The 15,155-nt window shown below is 39.5% G+C and overlaps 1 protein-coding gene across 1 annotated transcript in view; it reads left to right on the top strand.

The window, feature by feature from the left end:
• rhbdl1 (rhomboid, veinlet-like 1 (Drosophila)) overlaps positions 1 to 14,845 on the top strand; it is a 49,586-nt gene extending 34,741 nt beyond the window's left edge. Inside the window, exons 5-8 of the mRNA XM_017700787.2 lie at positions 958 to 1,070; positions 5,076 to 5,176; positions 6,819 to 6,879; positions 9,805 to 14,845. Of these exons, the coding sequence (XP_017556276.1) occupies positions 958 to 1,070; positions 5,076 to 5,176; positions 6,819 to 6,879; positions 9,805 to 10,076 (547 nt within the window). The 3' untranslated portion in view covers positions 10,077 to 14,845. The remainder of the gene's footprint in view (positions 1 to 957; positions 1,071 to 5,075; positions 5,177 to 6,818; positions 6,880 to 9,804) is intronic.
• The last annotated feature ends 310 nt before the right edge of the window (positions 14,846 to 15,155 follow it).

The following is a 15,155-nucleotide window of genomic DNA, read 5'->3' as shown; positions in this document are numbered from 1 at the left end:
GGATCCTCCGGCAGATCGAGAGGGAATACGCTGACCTCAATCTGACTACTGGTGTGCCTCACATACATGCACAAGCTAACACTCACAAGCACACTTATACACTGACAAAGATGTACATACTCACTAGGCACATGCTTACTCACGTGCACACACATACACACACACACGTGCACACACACACACACACACCCGTGCCCTGGCCCATATAACTCATGAACTTCTTGGCCTTTTCTGCATGGTCCACAGAGACTGTGCGCTGTTTTAGAACAGAATTCATTTTTAGCCTGAATCTTAGCATGCCCTACAGAGCTCAGTGGCCTTTTACTGACCAGAATATGTGTGTTGTGTTTATATGCAGAGTTGGGCACAATACCTCTAAAGTAATAATGGCTGAATACTGAATACACTAACCTAAATGCATTCAATAAAGTATTCCATTACTGAAAAGCAACAAAGATAGAACACTTTCAGAAGACATATTGATAAAACATGTGGGAAAAACTGCAGTATTTTACACTGTTCCTCACTGTTACTGGTTGGCAATTTTCTTCAAGTATTTTTTTAATCTTTCATGAAAAGATGTACTTATTTCAATTAAAAGTTTCAAAATTCTCAGCGTTTTTTTTTTTTAAAACTGCCTGTCTCAGTCCACTGCTGCTCCCATAGTCCAGTACAACAAAGATACTAAGCTTATCACTCGCTAACATATTCATGACTGAGGGGACTGCTAGTTTAATAAGCATTCAAAAAAGCTCAATAATGCTGAGATGGATAGCTTGTCACATTGATTTATCAGTCTACTCAGGCTTCAGGAGATCTTCAGTCTGTTGAGTCGAACTGACAGGCTTGGACTGAATGTAATTTCTTTATTCTGAATGTGTATTCCAAATACCTGTTGTGTGTGTGTGTGTGTGTGTGTGTGTGTGTGTGTGTGTGTGTGTGTGTGTGTGCGTGCAGCCTGGAGCAGTTGGGTTTTAATGCGCTTCTCCAGTTGATGATTGGGGTTCCTTTGGAGATGGTGCATGGAATCCTGAGAATCAGTCTTCTGTACATGGCAGGAGTTGTAGCAGGTAAGTTCCAGTTTCCAAATATAATTTCCAAAGGCAGATATAATATGTTAAAGAAAAGAGTTGCAACATCGTTGTTGGTAATCTGCAAACTGTGTATTTCTGTGCGTAAAGGCATCAGAGGCAAGATATGAATGAAAGAATAAACTTTTCCACTTCTGCCATGCCAGTATACTTTAACTTAAGATGATGCTTGACAGTTTGAGTTTTTAAGTTTGCTGCTTTTTCCTGTCCTAATTATTTACATTTAAGCTGTCTAATTTTAATTTATGTCATCTTCTTGGGGGTAAATGTTTTCCTAGTCAGGAGGCATACTTTCTAGGCAAATGTTGCATTGGTTGTTGGGTTTATGTTAACCTGTGCTCTTGTTAATGTGTGTTAGTGTGGGTGCAGTCTTGCCATTGTTTTGTCTCGATTAGAAAACATGTCCAACACTGCGGTTAGCATGCTGCCATTATTGTGCTGCGTAGCTCTCATGTAACCTACTGTGATAACATAAAAAATCGTAAATATTCAGAGCCCAAAAAAGTAGCCAGGTAAGGGCCCAACAAACCAATAATAAAAAAAGGCCCAAGGACCAATAATTTGATGATCTGGGCCTGAACATTTGCAGCATAATTGTTTACTTTTAGATGCTCATCTTAAATGAAGAGCTTTGGTTAAAACATCCCATTCTGAAGTTTATTAGCCTTTAAGGAAAGAAAAAATTGGCATCGGCCAATACTTAAGGATTCAATATTGGAAAAGAAAAAGTGGTACTGTGCCTTCTTTAGTTAATATCATCACTATCATATCAAAACTTCCTATCTCCCATTTTTTCCATTTAAACTATTTGAAAGCACCAGCTGCCTTTATTTTGAATGAATGTTTCATAACAAATGGACCAGTAGATATGGTCCCTCCAAAATTATGTGGACTATGGTACACTTCACATTAAAGTTGATGTTTTTACATAAAAAGTCCACTACATTATTTTTTTCTTAAAATTGAATGAAATGAAATAGCATTACTGAATGAGGAAGAAAAAAACACACTAAAATAAATGTTACACGAATTCTTTTGTTAATTTGTTAATATGTCATTTTTAAAGAGTTTTTAATTTGGTGGAAAGTGGGAAGGTGGCACTGCTGCCATTAGAGATTTCTGAAGAATCCCCCACCCTTTATTCAGCCAATCTACAGAAATTTAGTCTTTTTTTTTTCAGAAATGAGATCTGCCACATTTTCCAAAAGAAATCAAAGTCAGTCTTTTGCCCTGATTATACACAGTGCCAGATTTTACTGCAGCAGACAGTAAACTTTTTATTCTCATTCGTTGCTCCATAAAATTCTACAGTTTGACCGGCTATAAATCAAACTCTTGTTAACCTTAACATGACATATTTTAACTATCAGTCTGACATGTGAAAAGAGCAAAGTCACATGAGCAGCAAAGTTAGTTTCATTTTCACGTTTGATTTTCTTTTCACACAAAAGTTTACATTAGCGTACATTAGAGGTAACATCACCTTATAGTTTACGTCTTTACATTAGTGTACATTAGAGGTAACATCACCTTATAGTTTACGTCTTTACATTAGTGTACATTAGAGGTAACATCACCTTATAGTTTACGTCTTGTCTTTACATTAGCGTACATTAGAGGTAACATCACCTTATAGTTTACGTCTTTACATTAGCGTACATTAGAGGTAACATCACCTTATAGTTTACGTCTTGTCTTTACATTAGCGTACATTAGAGGTAACATCACCTTATAGTTTACGTCTTGTCTTTACATTAGCGTACATTAGAGGTAACATCACCTTATAGTTTACGTCTTGTCTTTACATTAGCGTACATTAGAGGTAACATCACCTTATAGTTTACGTCTTTACATTAGCATACATTAGAGGTAACATCACCTTATAGTTTACGTCTTTACATTAGCGTACATTAGAGGTAACATCACCTTATAGTTTATGTCTTTACATTAGCGTACATTAGAGGTAACATCACCTTATAGTTTACGTCTTTACATTAGCGTACATTAGAGGTAACATCACCTTATAGTTTACATCTTTACATTAGCGTACATTAGAGGTAACATCACCTTATACTTTACGTCTTGTCTTTACATTAGTGTACATTAGAGGTAACATCACCTTATAGTTTACATCTTTACATTAGCGTACATTAGAGGTAACATCACCTTATAGTTTACGTCTTTACATTAACACTGATGCGTGTGTGTGTGTGTGTGTGTGTGTGTGTGTGTGTGTGTGTGTGCATGCACATGTGCTCTGACTAAATTAACCTGTAAAATCTCATCATATTTCTGCCCCATAGATCACCAGGCCATCGGCCGAAATCAATAATCTCTGCAGTTCCCTCACACATGTACACACACCTACCCACCCATGCAGCCTTGTAAAGACCCCTGTGAGCTGGTGTGCTGAGTGTGAGGGGGAGAGGGGGGCTGTGTGTGTGTGTGTGTTTGTGTGTGTGTGTGTGTGTGTCGTGAGCAGAGAGCAGAACAGTGGATTTCCATAATCAAACCTCAGACAAGGTCATCTCATTCTGCTCACACACACACACACACACACACACACACACATTTACAATACATATATTTACACCCTCTATCTGTCCTCCAAACTCTCAACTCAGCTGACACTCTGATGAGGGAAGGACTGATAGGCAGACATAGAAAGGTATCAGAGAGGGAGAGAGTGAAAAAGAGAATGATAGAGAGGGAGTGTGGGTGAGAGAGATCAAGAGGGAGTTAGAGGCAGAGAGAGAGATATAAGAGATCGAGATAGACGGTGAGAGCGTGGTAGAGAGATGAGTATGAGAGAGAGAGACACAGAGACAGAGGTAGAAAGAAAGGGAGCAAGAGAGTAAGAAAAAGAAAGAACAAGAAGTGGATAGAGGGGAGAGCAAAGGAGAGAAGGAAAGATGAAGAAAGAGAGATCGAACAAAATAAGGGGATAAAGAGATAAAGAATGAGAACAAAAAGTTACAGAAATAAAGAGAGAAAGACAGACCATGAGAGAGAGAGAGAGAGAGAGAGAGAAGAAAGGAGACAGAGTCAGAGAGAGTTAAGAAGATAGAGAGAGAAATAAAAGAGAGAAAGCTTGAGAGAGATTGGCAGTATGAAAAAATAGAGTAAGAGTGCTGATCTCTGCATACACTACAGGGGTATGCAGCACAACGTGGGTGTTATAGATAAACTGTCACACACACACACACACACACACACACACACACACACACACACACTGTCAATACTGTAATTATCAGAGCTGAATAGAGTTGAAGTTGTTTACTGTGTTTGTGTCTGAGCAAATATTGAACACACAGATGATTAAGACTGCAGAAAGTGTTTGTGTGAGTGTGTGTGTGTATGTGTGTGTGAACAGAGCATTTCAGAATGTTTTCTGTAATCGTTGTACACTGCAGTGGGGGCAGTAGGTGGTCTCTGAGTGAGGTTCTATTTGTCCAAAGCACTGATGAAGCTGTTTTTCCTGTAGCTGTTGTTTTGATCTGTAAACACTCTGGGCTGAACCCTTATTGTTGACGTGACAATGTTCATGATCGTTGTTGCCATAGAAACCATTAATTGGCTTTATTGTGTTCATCTAATTGGTCAACCACAGGGACGCCCTCTCCAGCTACTGGCATCCAGAAGAGCTGCCAAAATTGTGTGTGCGTGTGTGAGAGAGAGACACGGATGAAGTGAAAACCCAGACCACACACACACACACACACACACACACACACACACACAATCTCACTCTGTTTTGCTCTCTTGCTTTCTGATTCTCATTCCCATTCTCTCCCTCTGCCTCTTTCGCTCTGTTTTTATCTTTTTATATCTTTCTGTCTCTTTCTTTCTCACACCTTCTCTCTGTCTTTTTTTATTCTGTTTTTCTTTCTCTCTGTTACTCTATCTCTCATTCTCTCTCTAACATTCTCATTCTGTCACTCTGTCTGTTTCTTGTTCTTCTCTCATTCTGTATTTCTCTAGGTTCTCTGACGGTCTCTATTACTGATATGCGAGCTCCGGTGGTTGGTGGGTCTGGAGGAGTCTATGCCCTCTGCTCTGCGCATCTCGCCAATGTTGTCATGGTAACCAACACTAACCACCACCATGGCTCATGTGTCTCTGAATGAATGAAGAACAACGAGAGAGTGAGAGAGAGAGAGAGAGAAAGAGAGAAAGTGAGAGGGGAAATCATAATGGATGTATTTTTGTTCTCTTTCAACCTGTTTCCCTGGAGACCAAAGGAATACCACGCGCACACACACACACACACATGCTCTGCTGGTATGTAGACATCCCATGACAAAGTATTTCCACACTTGCTTTTTATCAGTCACATTTTTGTTAGTGAATGTCGTATATTGAATGTATCAGACATTCTTAATTGAAACTGAGAAAACTCAGAACTAAATCAGATATTAAACAGTTCCTTTCACACAGTTCCTTTTACAATCCAACAGTGAGTGTGTTTACATGCACTTAATTATGTGATATCTGCAGGAAATCAGATTTTGTCAGTAATCTGATCAACATGTTTACATGCACTTGCATAATCAGATAATGGGGAAACTCTGGGTCTGCATGAGTCAGGCAGTAATCGGATTTCTGCCTTGCAACATGCCAATAAACTCACAGAAGAAGACACTCAAACTTCAAGCCACAGCTTTTTTAAAACATCGCACACTTTACCTGAAAATACTAACATACATTATTTAGAAGATGATGAATATTTAAAGCCTTTATTTCATGTTTGGTTTCAGCACCTCTCCAAGTGTTTCACTACCATCACTCAGAAATCTGATTACTGAGATAAAATCCAGCTCTCTTTATCAGATTTCTTCATTGGATTTTTAGATTGGAGCATGGTGTTTACATGAACATTTGAATAATCAGGTAACTGCAGAAATCTGATTATGATCAGATTATTGAGTGCATGTATACACACTCCTTGTGTCACTCTTGGGTGAAAAAGTCATTTTAATAACCCTTGTTGTTTGCAAACCAATCATTTTACCTTTAACATCAATGACTGCAACTAGATACATCTTGTAGTTATGGGTCAGTCTCGCTCTCTGGTCACTGCTGGTGTTTTGCAGCCTCCTCCGTTTGTGTTTTGGACCATTGTCTTACACAGTAACTCTTTGTGAGGTCAGATTGAATACATAGTCCACTTTTCTCCTGTCAAATTATTGGATGCCCCTCAGAATATTCATTTTATTTATTAACCTCTAAAACAGGTTGAGTCAGATAGAGTCAGGTCTAGATAGAACTTTGTCAAATTCAGTTTCCAGGACTAAAAACACGATGATGTGTTTCTGAAAATTCCTGGGATGTATTTGGGCTCGGAACACAGTTTCTGGCCCGTTTAAAGCTCTAGAATGTGTTTGTGTGTGAACATGTGCTCAGTGTTTAGAGAAATGAAAAATGCAGTAGTTACTGTGGTTTCCATGCAAAAAATGTGGTCGGTTTTGACCCAGTAGAGTGGACCACTTCACTCCATACAGCACATGAGTGTGTGCGCGTGTGTGCGCGTGTGTGTGTGTGGTGAGTTTAGTGGGGGGCTTTGTATTTTACTCCACATGCAGTGAGTATGTTTGCTTTATTCCATCATTAATCATGAATGGCCCACACACTCACGTGCACCATCTTCTCTAACCTTTGTGTGTGTGTGTGTGTGTGTGTGTGTGTGTGTGTGTGTGTGTGTGTGTGTGTTCATATGTGTTTCAGAACTGGGCCGGTATGAAGTGTCCGTACAAACTGCTGCGGATGATCCTCGCACTGGTCTGCAGTAAGTGTCAAACCCACAGTCTGTAATATAGATGTGCACTCGAGCACTCACAGACCAAAACCATGATTCAGGTCCTCATTCTGTTCCATTCTGAAATATTTGGTGAAATGCCCAGGCTCAGGAAGGATGCTGGAGACAGGAGAAACATCTGCAGCAGCCATTTTAACTTTATTTTCACCCTAAATACAAACAATGAAACCAAAGCTGGTCACTTTTCAGTGGCTTCAAAGCTAGATTTTTCAGTCCTTTTCTCAAAACCAAGCTTTTCAGCTCCTCGGTCTTTTCTGCTGCTTGTCCATCTCCTCCCTCTCTGTGTTCCCTCTAAGCTATTTTTAAAGGTACTTTTGAGCCGAGTGACCCTGTCACTACTGCCGCTCCCCAGCTTGGCCACCAGGATCGAACATGAGGCGTAATCTAGTGGCCACACAGTGGAACAGGAGGCGGGGCCTGGGAGGCAATATTTGGGACTCTTGAGCTCCATTCATGCCTCTGGTGCAGGGGCATCAGACTCAATCACTAAAGGGGTCATATTAAAGAATCTCAACAAATCCATGGGCTAGAGAAAACATGTTTTTATTTAATTTTTAATTAATGTTGTGCTATAACCCCAGCTGGCCACTGTTTATAGGTCATTTTAAAATCTGCAAAAACTTGAGCATTAAAGTATAAGCACTAGTAGTGGACCTTACTTGAAATATTCAAAATTTAAATGTTCACCTGTCACGATTGGCCCTTCCTGGTCCTGTCCATGTGTTTGTGTTTTGTTTTGGTCTAGTCCATGTGTTTGTTTTGGTTTCCTAGTCCAGCCCCTTGTTTTGTGACTCTGCCCCTGATTGTCGCCACTTGTCTTCCGCCTGTCCCTCGTTATCCCTGTGTTTTATAAGCCCCATGTTCGCCCTTTGTATTCGCTGGTCTTTGTACTGTTTGGTCATGTTTGGATGTTTGTTCTGTGTTTCTGTGTTTATCATGTCTGCACCCCGATCTGTTCGCGTTGGCTCTATGACCCTGGACTGTATCGACCACGACCCTGGGTTTGCCCTTAATAAAAGTCGCTTATATCCGCATATGCGTCTGCCTCCTCGCTCCCCGCCGTTGCAACACCTGCCATCCTTTATTCATTAAGTTAATTAATACTTGAGCTCAATTTATAATTAATTAACATTAGGTTGGAATGTAGCTAGTGTGTTTGGTGATATGACTGGTGTGGAATTGTGTGTGAGTGTAATTGGAAGGTAAATTACTTTTGCGGTCTTGTGTTTGACACATGGGCTCTGGTGGCTGTCATTGTTCTACCACCCTCTCTCACAGCCATTGTCAGTACCTATGGGTCCAACAACTGCCACAGCCAGTTTTATGTTCTGCTAGTATTTTAGTGTATGTACACTGACCAGCTGCTTCACTAAAACCACCTCCTTGTTTCTACGATCTTTGTCCATTTTATGAGTTCCAGTTACTGCATAGGTGCACTTTGTAGTTCTACAACTACAGAAGGTAGTTCATCCGTTTCTCTGCATACTTTATTAGCCCTCTTTTACCCTGTTATTCAGTAGTCAGAACCGCTACATCATAGAGCAGGTATTATTTAGGTGGTTAATCGTTCTCAGCCCTGCAGTGAAACTGTTGTGGTGTTTTTAATGAAGTGGCCAGTCAGGATTTATTGTAGCACACTTTGTAATTACAAATATTGCAAACTAAATGCTGTTACACACCGAATATGATGCAAATAAACAACACAAAAATGATAAATATTGCTACACAGTCCGGTAGCCACCCACATTACTTTGTGTTTATATTTTGGAATGTATTAATAACATATAATAATACATTTTAATTTCATAGGCCATTGCATGGCTTTTGTTCTGAGTCTCTGTTAATTTAGAGCCATTGCATTCATATTGTGTGTGAGCAGTGACTTGACAGGAGAGCTGTAGAAAGCAAGTACAATTTGGAGTATATTTTTAAGTTATTTCTCATATTCTGAAGTCAGTAATGATCAGGCCTTCTGCTTACAGAATCGCATAACTCTTGCCTGGTCCATCAGTCGCAGTCATTTTTCGTGCACAAAGGGCTTTTTTTTTTACTGTGTCATTTTTTAGTGAGTGTAACTACAGCTATTTATAGCCACAGTAAGTCGCCCACAAATACTCACCCTTCCTCTGTTAGACTATGTGGATGAGGCATTTTACCCCCTAGTTGCTCCAGGGGAGCTGCAGCACGGTCCACTCCCCTGTTTCTCTTACCCCAAGGTAGAAGCAGTGGTCAAGCCTGGATCAGTGAAGATTGAAATTATGTTTCTGTGTCATTAAATATCCCTGTTGACTTAAAACCTTTAAGCAGATATTTTTGGGTGGTAGACCATTCTGAGCTCTCACAGTGATGTGTGTTAAAACACCCACAACAATGCTGTGCCACACACACTACCATGCTAACAACATGTCAGAGTCACTGCTGTGTTGACAGTGATCCACTACCCAAATAATATCTGATCAACAGTGGTCCTGATTAAAGAGGTAGAAAATAGCTGGTAATTTGTGCATCAGCAGATGGGCTATAGTTATTTAGTGATACACATTTTTGGCAGTGGGCTTCACATATCTAAAAAAATAACAATGCTATATCATGATTAATTGGCAAGGCAAGTTTATTTATATACATATGTTTATATACCTCTGGTGTGTAGGTGTACAATTTCGTACCTTAGCCCATCTGTTGTACAAGGTAGTAGTGTAGAAGGTAAGAGCACTTTCAGAGTCCTGGTCAGCATGGATCAAAGGTTCCACATCAAGCTACACTGTTACATTTCACAGTATATGTCTAAAAATGTCTCTATTGAGTAGTGTTTGTAAACTACATAAATCTCTCTGTGTAATAATCTTTCATCCTGGACAATACCTCTTCTTCTCTCTCCCATTCTTTCCTCTGTAGTGAGTTCAGAGGTAGGCCGGGCAGTGTGGCTTCGGTTCTCACCCCCGCTGCCATCATCTGGACCTCAGCCAAGCTTCATGGCCCACCTATCAGGGGCAGTGGTGGGCATCAGCATGGGCCTGCTGATCCTGCGCAGCTATGAGGAATCCCTCCACAAGCAGTGCTCCTGGTGGGTCCTTGTCTTTTCCTTCATCACCTTCCTCCTCTTTGCCATCTTTTGGAACATCTTTGCATATGAGCTGCTGGGTGTTCAGATCCCACCACCACCCTGATGACACGCCCCCATCCAACCCCAGTGCCCCTCTTCAGCTCTGAATACACAGCTTCATTCTCCCTATGGCTGTGGATGGCCAGATTATTTTGCCTGCCACACCCTCCTTTAGTTACAGCTCTGCCCAGTTCTCCTCTACTCGACCAGTGGACCAGAGGAGGTTGAATATAGTGACAGCAAATACAGAAATTCTCAGAAATTCTGAGGTGATATTACTAACTCACACATCTTACTTTATTAATGCGTTCTCGACTGACCACATCTAAGCCTAAAGTGGAAGACAAGACTGAACGTTCAATATAACTCAATACGGTACAGAACAGTTTTATTTTTTCCTTTTATTGCCAGGTCTCTAATAGAGTCCTATTCACTTTGTTTTTCTCTACTATTATTTTACAGTTTCTATTTCATGTTTCCAAAATAGAAAAACAATGATTTCAAATGGTGCATTATTATAATTATCTCTGTTGGGTCCTCCTCTGTTCTGTGACTATGGAAAGCTGAATGAAAGCATAGTCCAACGTGTCTGCCAGCCCTCTTCTAAACACCACTACAGCTAAGAGGGTGGATCTTGTCCTTTCATGACCCTTTTCACTGCGTGTGTGGAAGGGTCAAAAGGTCAAGTATGCGGCGCCATTAGCTTGGACAGAGGCCACTGAAACCGGACCACACTTGTGCCATGGTGACCGTTGCCTTGGCTACCGCTGTCTAGTTGCTATGGTAACCATTGTTAAGGTGTGAGATTTACACACCCATCTCCCACTGCCCACCCAGCCCAATGGAAACAGTGGTCAAAGGAACCGATATTTTACGGTGACATCGGAGTTGAGAAATTTCAGCACTGACGTTTCCAGTTTTCAATTTCTTTCAAAGAAGATCTACCTTCAAAAGACACTAAAATGGGCATTTTCTCTCTAAGGTTGCCAGATATGTGAAAATACCTCCCCTGTGTGAAGATTTCTGATGGTAGTGTCCTCATGACTCACTGCCAATCAGAGTAAGTTGGTTGAAAATTCTGCAGTGCCAAGTTACCATTCGTCAAGCTGCTATGTCAAATTGTACATTTAATATTGAATATCTTTATTTTTATTTATGTTCCTAAAGCTTTGCTGTGGGAGGAGTGTTGTATGAGACTGTGTCAATAGGGACTTGGGGAGGGGGGGGGGGTTGGGCTGACTTAGAAACTTGGAATCTTTCCTGAAAAGCACGACGGTGTTTCCGACTGATATGTGTATTGTTGTGAATTTTCGTGCCATATATTTATATTTGTACTTATATTTATTCAGATCATTGTTCTGTGCTTGCGGCTTCTGGAAGCTGATCCCATTGAACTGAGTGATGATGATGCGAAACTTACTTTGAAACAATATCAATGCCTCAAAAACACACATACTCTCTACTATGGGTGAATCAATTGCAATGAACGTTGGTGCATATCTGATCCATCCAGCTATGTTCCAATTGAAAGAAACTGCCTTAAACCCTCTCTCCTATTCACACACATACAGAATACATAAAAAGTCTTGTCCAAAACAGAAATTCAGGATCAAAATAATTGAAAAATGAAACTGAAAACCAATAACCAAAGTTCACAAATAACAGTTTAAATAATAACTAATGTACTTATTATAGTATGTAGGATACAGTTCCTATGAAATCCAACGTGCTCAACAACAGAGAATGGTTGATCAAATCAGCTGCTCCAAAGCAATGAATTACATTATTTTTTAGGTTCTATCATTTAGGTAATTTCATTTTTGAAATTTGTCATTTCAATTTTGTCTGTCATTTCAAAAACTCTTTTTATAGATGGTGCCGTGCTAGCAGGGACTTTCCTTTTTGCACCTTTGTTTTACTGTATTCTGTGTATCAGGGAGGATACTGAGAATCAAACCTGTAGTGGTGAAGTTTTTGGATGTTCTATCCCCTCTTGATACTCACCATGAATAGAAATTATAGATTGCTTTTCCAATGTCCTACCTTGAAATCGTGAAATGGTCCCACATTTCTGGCATTTTCACTGTTGATCTGCTGCTCAGACTGTTTGAATACTGTTTTAATCACTATTTCTCATTTTAATAACCAAATTATTTATTAATTCTTATTTACTGTTTTTTAGTCTTGAAATTTTCAATTTTTTTGGGCTGGAAACTAAAAGTGCCATTTTTGGTCAGAAATTTTTGTTGGCCAAAAATTCTGTGCATACTTAATGCACGATTCCTATTATAAGTTATATTCACTGAACAAGGAGAGGTGCAGAAAGATAAACAGGTACCTCAGTAAGCACAAACTTGCAATGTCCTCATAGTGCACTTGTGTACAGTTGGCCGTGAATAGTTAAAGCAAATGTTTTTTTTGTTTCATTTCAGTCTCTTGATCAAAAATTTCCTTTTTGTACTGTGCTGTGTTTTGGAGAGAAGTATGGTATTAGGGAGGGTCTCTGAGCTAATTTGTGCTCGTTGGGGGGTGGATTATAGTGTTAGCTAATATTATTTTCTCCACCCTCTGGTGAATGGTGAGGCAATCAAAATGCCTTTAGAGGTGAGGAATAGTCACTACACTTTGATCAAAGATTACTGAATAAAATTATATATGATAAACTATGCTTATAATGACCTGGGAGATTAATTTAAAAGGTATTCAAAAAGGTATTTTAATTTCAGGTTGACTTTAAGCAAACTAAAATGTATAAATTAAGCCATTTAGTTGCTAGTCTGGTTTTCAACAGTGTAATTAGACTAGTTGAACTGCTTGGGTTACAGTATAAATAAATATCCTGTAAAAACACAGTAAAAAATCTGGCAGCAAAAAAATTGCTAGTGTAGTTTGTACTTTCTTGTTCATAAAAACTGGAATCAGAAATGATCATGAAAAAGGCCATTTCTACAGGTTTATATCACATGTATGTTGAATCATGTTGGATTTGCTCAGTGTTCGTTGCAGTTGATCGCTGGATTAGAGAAACTGAATGATTTTAAGGTTTCTGGATGCTCGCGTGATTTGCTCAAATGCATTGTATTGGATTATGTGTGTGTCTTTGTGGGCTCTCAGAGGACAGCTAGAGGAAAAAAGCATCAAAGAGGAAGAAAGCAGATAAAACTTAAATATGTAGAAGAATGCACAGATAAGGGCATCTGAAATTGAGGAGAGATGGGAGGTGAAAAGGAAACGATTTCTAAACATGCTTTAATCATACATAAGAGAAACTAGTGTAGCTTGTTAGACTGTTACATTCAGTGTGTGAATGTGTAATGTGTATGTGACTGTTTCTTAAAGCAGTGATTCTCACACTGGTCCTAAGGACCCCCCAGACAGCCCACATTGTTGCTCAGTTCTTGTATATTGCCAGTTGGGATTAAGCAAAAATGTGGAAGGTCTGGGGTCCCCGAAGACCAGTTTTGAGAAGTTTTAAAGGAGTAGTTTGGCGAAAAATCAAAAGGTACATATTTTTCCTTTACCCAAATTATCAGTCAGCCAAGACATGTTTGGTGTCTGAAGTTTGCTTCTTTAGTTTTGTCCTGGAGCTGCAAGGCTAATGTGGCTAACAAGCATATTATACCTATACATAGATTCATAGAGCGTCACCGACCACATACGTGAGTCTATGTGAGATTTATTAAAGGAACCTAAATCTAGGTTAATCTTGTTCTTGCAGGCAAACAGTAAACATGTAGCTACTAAGTATACCCTTGGAACAATGGTCTGTTGACCAGTAAATGTCGATATATTTCCCCATATTTCTCTCCTCTCGATGTAAACTGGGCAGTCCTAATCTTGGCTAACACGTCCATAAGAATTCCCCTGACCAATCACAAGATTGATGTTTCTTGCCCCGCCCACACAAAACATTCAGAGAAATTTAGCAAGTTAAAGCTAACCATGTATAACCTAAAGCTAGCAAGCTGAAGGACCTGTCTGTAGCTGCCTGTAGTTGCCTGTCGCCCTTTCATTCGTTCATCCGTGCATCAACATTGTTCGTTTGACCGTTTCTTCAGTCATTGCTTCATCCGTCCGTTAGTTTATCCATCTGTCCATCACAAAAGCTGGATGATTTTAGTTCTGTATGAGTGGCAGAGTAGGCTAGGAGTTTTGGACAGAGAGCTGTCCATCAAACTCCTCCTTAGCCACGCCCATAAAGTTATCAGCTAGGGCTGGTCAGTGTTTTTAAGCCTTTTTAAGTTTTTTATAATATTTATATGTTATTGTTTTCATTTTCCCCGTGACCCTGACGGAGAAGTGGCTTTGAAAATGGATGGATGGATGGATGTTTTCCTTTTTTAAATATATTTTACACTGTGTTGCCTGGGACTTTTAACAGCTTGACGTGGTGTGACTTGAGAGTGATGATTTACCCTTGCTGTGTTTGCACAATGCTAATTGGCTATGTTAGTCTTATAGGCTCAGGGCAAAACTTTAGACAAAAAAATGGAGAGCAAATCTTGGCTGATCAGGTACATTTGGCCAAACACGACCTCATAACAAGAACGTCTGGGGACAGCCATGAGAAATTGTGGGTTAAATATGTGTGGGAAGGTAGACTTACAGAACAAGTGTCACATTTCTAAACAAGCGCAATGTGTCATGAAGGGACCATGGAATTTGGGGTTAGATTTTAGAGGGTTGCACCCTTGTTTGCTGCAATCCGACACAAGAAGTTAGCCCAAGTTGGTCCCATGAGACCAGAGGCAGGGCTGATTCTGATATGTTGGCCGTAAGTAACATCATCCCAACCATCCCAATATATTTATTCTCTTAATATATATATATATATATATATATATGTGTGTGTATATATATATATATATATATATATATATATATATATATATATATATATAAATATATATAATATATATATATATATATATATATATATATATATAATTCACACATAATATTGAATCAGTTTTTAAATGTATTCAGGGCCTCCTGTTGGCTTGGGGACCATAAGCAAGTGCTTATATCGCTTATAGCAGGAAATGGCCCTGATTTAGGTAAACATTAAGTGCCACTGATTTTTGCCAAATTATGCCTTAAGGAGTGGTGTATGTGTGTGCGTGCACAAATAGCAGTTGTGAAT

The sequence above is a fragment of the Pygocentrus nattereri genome, chromosome 3 (genome assembly GCF_015220715.1).
Source record: "Pygocentrus nattereri isolate fPygNat1 chromosome 3, fPygNat1.pri, whole genome shotgun sequence".
In the NCBI taxonomy this organism is placed as follows: Eukaryota; Metazoa; Chordata; class Actinopteri; order Characiformes; family Serrasalmidae; genus Pygocentrus; species Pygocentrus nattereri.
Note: the sequence above shows the minus strand (reverse complement) of the source record. Positions and strands in the feature narration are given on the sequence as shown.